Genomic DNA, 9,654 nt, shown 5'->3' on the forward strand with positions numbered 1-9,654 from the left:
CTGCCCAGCTGAAAGGGGGAGCTGCTTTAATACGGAATACGAGATAGCATCCCGTCCAGGTGTCGAATTTTGTGATGTGTTGATGACCAGATTTAATTCTTGGATGTCAATTGGGCTCATGAGCGACGAAAATTTATTAGAGCTAGGAGGGATAACGAAACTATACTGAGGGTCTACCGAGTCCGGCGTTAGTTGATGAAAAAAGGTTATCAACGAATCCATATTGAAATGTATTGTAGACGGGGAATTAATTAGGTGGTTGGATAGACCGGCTATTGCTCGCCATATATGTTTTAACGGTGTCTGTCTATTTAAAGAGGCAATGAAGTTTTTCCAAGCTCGTCGGCGTTTATCATTAAAAACCTTTTTCGATTGTGCTACTATGACTTTATAGTGTAAATAAGATTGGAACGTACCCAAACGTCGAAAGGAGCGCAGAGCCGCTTTCCGGCGTGATATTAAGGCTGCGCATTCCGCGTCCCACCAGCGTGCATAATGGATAGATTGGGGTCGGAAATATGGTTGTATTGGATGGTAGAGATCTAAATATTCAGTGATAATAGCTGTGAAGGAAATGTAGGACACCGGTTGACCTTCTAAGGCAGTAAACTTGTGGACTAAAACCTGCTGAAACTGTGAAGTATTGAAGGGGCGTATTCGTCTGCTTGCTTTAACCGAGGGCGGAGTGGCTGGAAGACTGTCAGCCAACCCAATAAAGATAGGGAAATGGTCGCTGGAATGAGTGTCCTTGACGATCTCCCATTCCACGCGGTGCGCCAAATTGCTCGAACATATTGTTAAATCTACTGCACTCTTATTTGTAGAAGGGGGCGTAACGCGAGTAGGTGAACCATCATTCAAAATTCGTAAATTATGTCATGCCGCTATTTTAGCTATTTTATTGCCTTTAGGGCACGAAACGTCACATCCCCAACTCTGACGGGGCCCGTTTAAATCTCCCCCGAGGAGAAAGGGGTGCGGTAGGTGTGAGAAAAAGTTCGCCCAGGCAGCATATGTGCCTTGGATTCGTGGGGGGGGGGGGTTACGTTCGAGTATTGTAGGCTGTTTTCTACCAAAATACAAGTCCCGTCAAAACGATTTGATGCGTCGCTCTAGCCAAAGGGAATGGCTAGCGCAGAGAGATCTTCTTCTTTCTTCTTCTTCTTGTATGCTGTTGGGCTTAGTTTTAACTCCGTACCCAATAACTACACCGTTTGGTAATACATTTGTTTGCGTTGAGTTAATATCCGTAGGTTGGTAATCTTGGGAAGTGCAAGTCTTGAAATTTAGTTTTCGTGAATAAGGTTGGATAGAAGGAGTAAGCTTGTGCTGGTAAAGGATGATTAAAGTATTAATTTAACCCTGTATGAGGTTGTAGTAAACAAGGTTAGTTTCACCTATATGTGATATCAATGATAGATATGGATGTTTTTCTATTATCGGTGAGCTGAGGTTTTTACTGTTGTTTATCGTGTGCAGGGTAAAGGGATAGCCAGGTTATGAATTGTAAGTGTGAGAATGTTAGTGACCTGTGTGGTCGAATAAATGAGTGACGTATAATGCGATTTTACATTCATCAAGGAAATTAGTGAGCATATTAAGTAATGGCTCCGTAGGAGTATGAATGAGACAAGCGACACTTGTTGGTAGAGGAACTTTATGATTTATTAGTGCTTGGAAAAACGTTTTTCGTTGGTTAGAATACTTGCAACATTGGAATACTATGTGATGAATCGCGCCACTTGCTTGCTGACAGGCGCAGGTATCTGTGTCACTGATATGAAATCTATACTTATATGCAGGTGTAAGCGCATGATTGAATTTCAGCGGATTAGTGTAGTTATATGTCTCCTAGAATAACATAGTGAACCAGGGGGTTCGTTGCAGTTCCGGTTGTAGTTGATCATAAGCTTTACCCTTCGTTTTTGCGGAATTTTTCCAGAGAGACCATTTTTGAAGTACGTTCTGTTTGATAGCAGGGGCATAATCCGTGTGTGGAATGGCGAGGTGATAGGGAAGACCTTGACCTTCAGCTGCGGCTTTAGCTAAACGATCAACCTGAACATTACCGGGTATGCTGCAATGACTTGGTATCCAAATTAAGATTATATCATGCTGATTTAAGGCAAAGTTGTGTAACAATTTACGGATGTTCCATGTATACCAACTAGTAGGTTTCTGCGGGGTTTTGATACTTTGGAGGACACTTAATGAATCGGTACAGATGATGGCATTGGGAATATTATATTGCCGTAAACATAAAAGAGTTTGTCGAATAGCAAAGGTTTCAGCAGTGTATATGGAAGCGTTGGTTGGTAACGTAAATTGTTGCTGGATGTTGAGGTGGGGGATGTAATAGGCTGCTCCAGTTCCCTCTGAAGTCTTAGATCCGTCTGTAAAGCAGTTTGTGTATTGTTTATGCGGATTGAGAAATGCTTGTAAAGTTTTATTAACTAGAGTGGGATTATTCTTCAGATTACCCGGACGGTGTTCGAAAGTAGTAGTAATGATGGAAGGGTGGTATGTAGATAAGTTGTATTCGTGAGAGTATGCTGGTAATGATCTTGTCTGCAAAACATTATTCCTTAAGGGAAAAAGTACTTCATATGCCAGTAGAAGTGCCGGTATGTCGCTGGCTTTCAATTTTTGACAGATTTGGTACTCATTTAAAAGTTGCAGTTTAGGTAATATGGGATGACGATACAGAGCTATCTTTTTAAGTAAATATTTAGACGCCAGATATTCTCGTCGCATAGCCAAGGGTAGTTCTGCTGCTTCAACCAATAAGGCATTGGTGGGTGTTGTCCGTAATGCACCTAATATGATTCGTAAAGAGGTGAATTGTAACGTGTCTAATGTTTTTAGGTTGGTCAGTGACGCTGTATCGAAGAAATGGCAGCCATAATCTATCCTTGCCCAGATTGATTTTTTATATAAAAGTAGTAACGTGGCCGGATCCGATCCCCAGTTTCTACGAGTCAAGGACTTAAGGATTTGGATTGTATTTTCAATTTTGGACTTAAGTCGGGCAAAATATGTCTTCCAATTTAACTTATTGTGTATGAAAATCCCTAAATATTTGGTATAGGTTCGAATAGCAATATGGTGGTTGGCATATGGTAGTGCAGATTTGTCATATGTTCGTTTTTGGGTAAATATAACCGCGGCACTTTTGGTGTGTGTGATTTCTAAACCGTGGTGTTCCATCCACCTATGTATATGGGATAGGGCTTGGGAAATGGAGTGACGACATTGGTCGACGTTATCTTGTATGGTATAGATCACTATGTCGTCTGCAAATTGCAATATACGTGCATGAGGAGTGACTATTCGTTCCAAATCATTTGTATATAAAGTAAAATGTATGCCACGTAATATATCCCCCTGCGGAATCCCGACATTGGCCTTTCGTGCACAAGCGTTAAGTCTATATTTTTTTCAAATTTAATGTTCGATTTAGTAAAAGGTTTTTAAATATATGAATAAGGGGTAGTGGGAAGTTTAACTTGTGTAACTTTTGAAACAAAATGTGAAGATCAACATTATCGTAAGCTCCTTTGACATCGAGAAAAACCGCTACAGTAGCTTGTTTTCGGCAGCGTGCTAATAAGAGCTCCGTTAGAAAAATATTTAAGGCGTCTGGGGTACTACGTCCTTTTATGAAAGCAAATTGACATTTCGGTAAATCATTATGATACTCTGATTGTCATATTAATCTGCGGAGTAGGATGCCTTGAAAGGTTTTACGTAGACAGGACCCTAATATTATACCTCTGTAATTTTGAGGTTGTAAGGGATCAGTGCCTGGTTTATGTATTGGAATGATGTCAAAATTATTCCAGTCTGATGGTATTAAGGCATCTGTTAAAATTTTATTTTACCGGTGAAGAATAATGGATTTAGCCTTAACTGGTAGGGAGCTGAGCATCTTGTAGGTTATAAAATCTGGTCCTGGGGATGTAGATTTTTTTATGTAGGGCGACTTCTAATTCCTGATATGTAATAGGATTCATCAAAGTTTGATATTTATTAGATGTGTATGAACAACTTAAGAGATATTCAGGCTGAACAAAATCGGGTGTTAGATTGCAGTAGAATTGATATAATTGGGGCGGAGATAAAGCGATAGGTTGGGGTGTGAGCCTAGAGTTACTAAGAGAGCGAATTTTGGTCCAGATGATCTTGCTGGATGTAGTACGGTTAATACTCTCTACAAAGGTTTTCCATGCAGTTCGACGTTTATTGTTAAATAAACATCTAATTTTTGGACAGATTCGTTTATATTGTACATAATTAGTAAAAGTAAAATGTTTTCGTAAATTTTTCAGCAGGTTTCCCCGTCGTCTAATCCAGACCTCACATTCTTGATCCCACCAACGGGTGTTGAGCGTCGGATTATGGTTGTTGAGGTTTAGTAAATGATTGGATGATAGATGTCGAGATACGATTTTATACAGTGTAAAAGTGAATCATATTCCGCGGATGTCGTTTTAAAGGTATGACTGAAATAATCCTGAATAAATTGCGAAAAGAGATCGTAACCCATATTATTCAGATTGCGTATAGGTATTCGAGGAAGCGTGTGAGGTGAAAAAGACTTGTGATTAGACCATGTAACGAGAATGGGGAAATGATCACTACAGTGAAGATCCTTAATAGTTTACCAAGATAATTTATGCGCTATATCCGTGGTACATATAGTTAGATCCACCGCGCTCGGAGCATTTGTAGGGGCTGTTAGCCGGGTGGGTGATCCATCATTAATTATGGTGAGATTGACTTCAAGAGAAGAGGTTAAGATATGAGTTCCTTTGACGCTATTGCTCTTGCTTCCCCAGGTTATGTGATGAGCATTGAAGTCTCCAAATATATTTTGCTTCGCACCGGTAAATTGGTTTAAAAAATTGGATCAATTATGGTAGGAACCATGTATATCGGGAGGACAGTAAAAGTTAGAAAAAATAAAATCGTTTATGTGTATGCGCTGAAAGTAAGTGCCTGCTATAGCCTGTTCCTATTGTAGAAGATGATAGGGTATGCAATTCTTAATTAAAATTGCAATTCCACCATATCCTGGACCATCTAATCGTTCGATAGTATATCCCTTGATGCGAAAGTTAATACAATTTGAAAACCATGTTTCTTGTAAGAAGATAATATCTGGTTGGAATTCGTTAATGAGTAAGATTAACTCATGTCGCTTGTTTACCACACTCTTACAGTTCCATTGCAGTATCTGCATGCTTAGTATCTAAAATGGGGAGGATTGTATCAAGTATCAACTTTAATAAATGTCTCCATTGGACATTTGGACCCATTAGTTCCACCAGATTAACAAAGTCGTCCTGGATCTCTTTACGTATATTTTTAACAGGGGTTACTTGTGATGTGGAAGGGGTTATTCCCTGATCGTTTTTGCTAGCAAGATTAGTAGGGACCGCCGGTGTAATAGTATGGGTGGTCGGAGTTTGGGTAGCTGGTGATTGTTCCGTTGGGAGGGGGGTTCGTATTATGAGATAGGTCTCCCTATCATAACCCGGACGTGGGGGTGGACGTGGTTCATCCTCACCTTTAATCATGCTGTAGCGGTATAATTATGAAGATTGTGTGAAATTACCGCTACACCGCAAAGTTCCTCGTGTGGAAATTAAAAGACAAGATAAATGGAAACTTGTTGACAAAAGTGCTTATAATGTAACGTTAACACAATTTAACACAAATGCTCCAATTTATTTACATAAAACAAGTTTACAATTCACTGCACTGACCAAGAGATACATTGTACGCCATGATCTACACCACAACCAAAGATTACACAAACAAGATAAACAGTGTTGTGTCACTTGTAATGTTCATAGATATGCCAGTAAGATATGACACGGCAGTCCATGGAATAAATGTGGTTCCGTAACATCCTCCCACCTTGCAATTGTTATTTTCAATTGCAAAATACTCCGTACCACAACTGAAACAAAAACACATAACACAATAAATAAATGAACACAAAAGCAAGGTCACATCAAGAGTATTCACAAATCAAGTCTTGATGGCACTTTAATTCTCCGCCCCCCTTTTGACAATTTGAATTCTTCATGTGGAGGTTTTGTCTCAGGCGAAGTGATAGTCACAGTTTCAGGCTGCTTCCACTCCTCTGGAGTTGTGTGCACCTCCAATGGATAGAGACGCTGGAGTGGTCTGATCAGCTCTCCCTCAGATGTCTTCAGTTTGGCTACTCTTGCTACTTCATCCTTCCCTGGATACACTTCCACGACGACCGCGAGGGGCCAGTTGATACGTTTTGTGGAATCTGCTCCTATCAATACCACATCTCCCACCTTGATGCTGTTGGTCTTCCTCTGGCCGTGGTGAACTAGGAGCGCCAAGTATTCATTCCTGAATCTTTGTCGTAGGTCCTCACGTAGTTTCTGGAGGTACCTACATCGTTTAACATAGTCAACCTTGTCAACTGCATCCAAATCTGGAGTCTCATTTGTAGCAATACCCTGCAGAAATGTTGCTGGTGTCAAAGGCTTTAGTTCAGACGAATGGTCCGCAATGTATGTAAGTGGTCTAGAGTTGATCGTCGCCTCGCAATCACACAACACAGTATATAACTCTTCATAGTACACAGAGGCTCGTCCCAAGATTCGACGCAGTAGTTCTTTCACTGTTCTGATTAGTCTCTCCCACCATCCTCCCCACCAGGCTGCTGTAGGTGGGATAAATTTCCAAGTAATCTTTCTCACAGCCGAGTGGGTGACAATCTCATCCCAATCCAACGCTTTCAGGGCATTATTAAGTCCTATGAAATTGGTCCCGTTGTCTGAGTACAGCACAGAAATTCCTCCACGCCGGGCAATGAATCTTCTTAACGCCAGAATGAAAGCATCAGTTGTCAAAGACTGCACCAGCTCCAGATGTATCGCACGATACACCGCACAAGTAAATAATACAACCCACGCCTTTTCTCCAGACTTTAGGTACAGCGGTCCAGCATAATCCACTCCCGAGACCTCGAAAGTTGCTGTTGAGCCCACTCTATCCTTGGGCAAAGGAGCAAAAGCTGGTGCTGTAGGACTAGCCTTGTACCTTTTACATTTGACACATCTTGCAATAACTCTTTTTGCCACTTTCCTAACTCCAAGAATCCAGAATCTTTCCCTGAGTCTAGCTAACAGCGTCAGTAGCCCTGCATGCTGTGACCGATGATGTTCGTCCCAAACCCATCTGGTCACGATGGCATGGTTTGACGGCAACAAGGTGGGTTTCGTGAATGCTTCACTTTCTTCCCCAAAGGTAAGTTTTGTTTCAACCCTCAGAACTCCCATTTCGTCCTTGAATACCCTGACTTTCTTCTCAAGTTCCTGCTCGTGATCTCGAAAGCATTCCTGCTGCACAACTCTCAACAAGGTGTTCTCGGCTTGTTGCATTTCTTCACCAGTGAGTTCACCTCTTCTTGCTTGTTTTGCCTTAGTAAGGTTGCGGAAGAATCTGATGATCCAACCAATCATTCTGACTATCTTGACATGACTTGAGAAATACAAGAGACGCGAGCAAAAGTCAGGTGAACTACACGCCACACTCGATGTAACTGTCTTCCGTTTCTCAATATTGACTTCGTCTTCAGGTGCGGCAATTTCATAAAAAGGCCACTGCTCTGGATTATCCTTTAGCCACCGTGGTCCTTCCCACCATTTGCTCTCAAAGAGTGCCTTTGGACTGCATCCCCTTGATGGAAGATCTGCTGCGTTCAGAGTCCCCGGTAGGTGGCGCCAATCCTCAGTATTGGTGTACTGTCGTATTTCATGACAACGGTTACCCACGAATGTACTCCAGTTGTCCGCCCGCTTTATCCAAGTCAAGGCTACTGAGGAGTCGCTCCAATAGAATGTTCTGCACCGTTGTAGTCCCAACGCCTCTTTCACTTGGGTAGAAATTCTGGTACCAATGACTGCTGCCAACAGTTCCAAACGTGGTATAGTGACATGTTTGACAGGAGCAATCCTCGCCTTAGCCTGGACCAACTGGACCGATACCTCTGCGCCTCTCCTTGCCCTTAAGAACACACAAGCTGCATAAGCAAGTTTGCTCGCATCACAAAATACATGAAGACTGATATCTTCCGCTCCCCAGTCCACTTGTACCATTCTCCTTGGAAGGCGACATCTAGCTAACCATTGCATCTGCTCCACCCAGTTCTTGAATTTACTTGTAATGCTATCCGGAAGCTCTTCATCCCATCGAAATTTGTGTTTCCATGTTTTTTGCAGCATCAGCTTTGGTAGTAAGGTAGACGGACATGTGAAGCCAATTGGGTCGAAAACACGTTGAGCCACAGACAACAGATTCCTCTTGGTAACTCGACAAGTGGTCATCGCAATGGTTTTGACATCACAGAGAAGCTCATCTGTAGTGACATCCCATAAGAGACCCAGGACTGGAACAACTCCATCTTGCATCGCAGATCTGTCTTCTTGATGAACGGGGCTGCTGATCCATCCGCGAAGATCAAATTGTGCTGTAGACATCAGTGCAGTAGCTTCCCTCACAAATTTCTGCAACTGTTCTTCATTGGCTACACTGGTAACACAGTTGTCCACGTAGAAAGAGTCTCTGAGTCGCTCTGCAGTACTATTCAGTTCCTCAGGCGCATGTCTCAAGTGATGTGATATAGTCGCACCCAGTAGAAATGGACTAGACGACACTCCAAAGACAACTCTGCAGTGCCTGAGGATTGCCACCTCTTTGTTACGACAGTCCTTCCACCAAAGAAATCTTAAAAAATCCTTGTCACCTTGGGCTAGCTTGATTTGTAAAAATGCCTTTCTGATATCAGCTGTCACTCCAATAGCATGTTTTCTGAATTGTATCAACAGCTTGGGTATTAATTCCACCAAATTGGGTCCCTTTTCCAGACAGCTGTTAAGTGAGTTGCCTCTTTTATCTTGGGCTGAGGCATCGAACACAGGCCTAATTTTGGTGGTCATACTAGATTCCTTTATTACTGGCTGGTGAGGGAGGTAGTGACCATCATTCTTGCTGGCAGAGGGTATCATTTCCACTATGCCCTCCCGCAGCCATTCACGAAAGATTTCATCATACTCTTGCAACTTGCCAATGGTTTCTAGTCTTTTGCTTGCACTCAATAATCTCTTCTCCGCTAGATCGTAGTTGTCCCTCAGCTGCGGGTGCCCCTCTTTCCAGGGAAGGCAAAGCTCGTATCTTCCTTCTTGGTCAACTTTCACTGTCTTCTCGAAGAATTCAAGTGTCTCTGCTTCTAGTTCTTTGGTTTTGATATCTGCCGGGTCGCTAATGCCTATGGCTTCCAGACGCCACAAATCAGCTACATTAAAACCTGCCATACTAAAGAGGTCAGTTACTGTATTGCAATTGCTGAATATTCTACGCTGCCCCATCACCGTCCAGCCCAGCTTAGTTTCGAGAGCAACCATCGTGTCATCTAAAACTAATCTGCAGCCTGTTAGCAGTTGCCCCATTACGTCTGCCCCAAGTAATATCTTTACCTCAGGAACATTATAGCCTACATCTGATAAGATTATGTTGTGGTTTCGAAGCACTGGGTAATACCGCTGTGTCTCAAGCCGGGGTACAAAATCACAAATTTTCTGTTGGTCCAACATAGGAATGGTGCAC

The 9,654-nt window shown here is 42.3% G+C and overlaps 1 protein-coding gene across 1 annotated transcript in view; it reads right to left on the minus strand.

Annotated features, from left to right (window-relative positions):
* The window catches only part of LOC136872564 (protein FRA10AC1), an 89,780-nt gene extending 80,418 nt beyond the window's left edge, over positions 1-9,362 (minus strand). The window contains exon 1 of the mRNA XM_067146364.2: positions 9,103-9,362. Within this exon, the coding sequence (XP_067002465.2) occupies positions 9,103-9,362 (260 nt within the window). The remainder of the gene's footprint in view (positions 1-9,102) is intronic.
* Positions 9,363-9,654: the final 292 nt, after the last annotated feature.

The sequence above is a fragment of the Anabrus simplex genome, chromosome 4 (genome assembly GCF_040414725.1).
Source record: "Anabrus simplex isolate iqAnaSimp1 chromosome 4, ASM4041472v1, whole genome shotgun sequence".
In the NCBI taxonomy this organism is placed as follows: domain Eukaryota; kingdom Metazoa; phylum Arthropoda; class Insecta; order Orthoptera; family Tettigoniidae; genus Anabrus; species Anabrus simplex.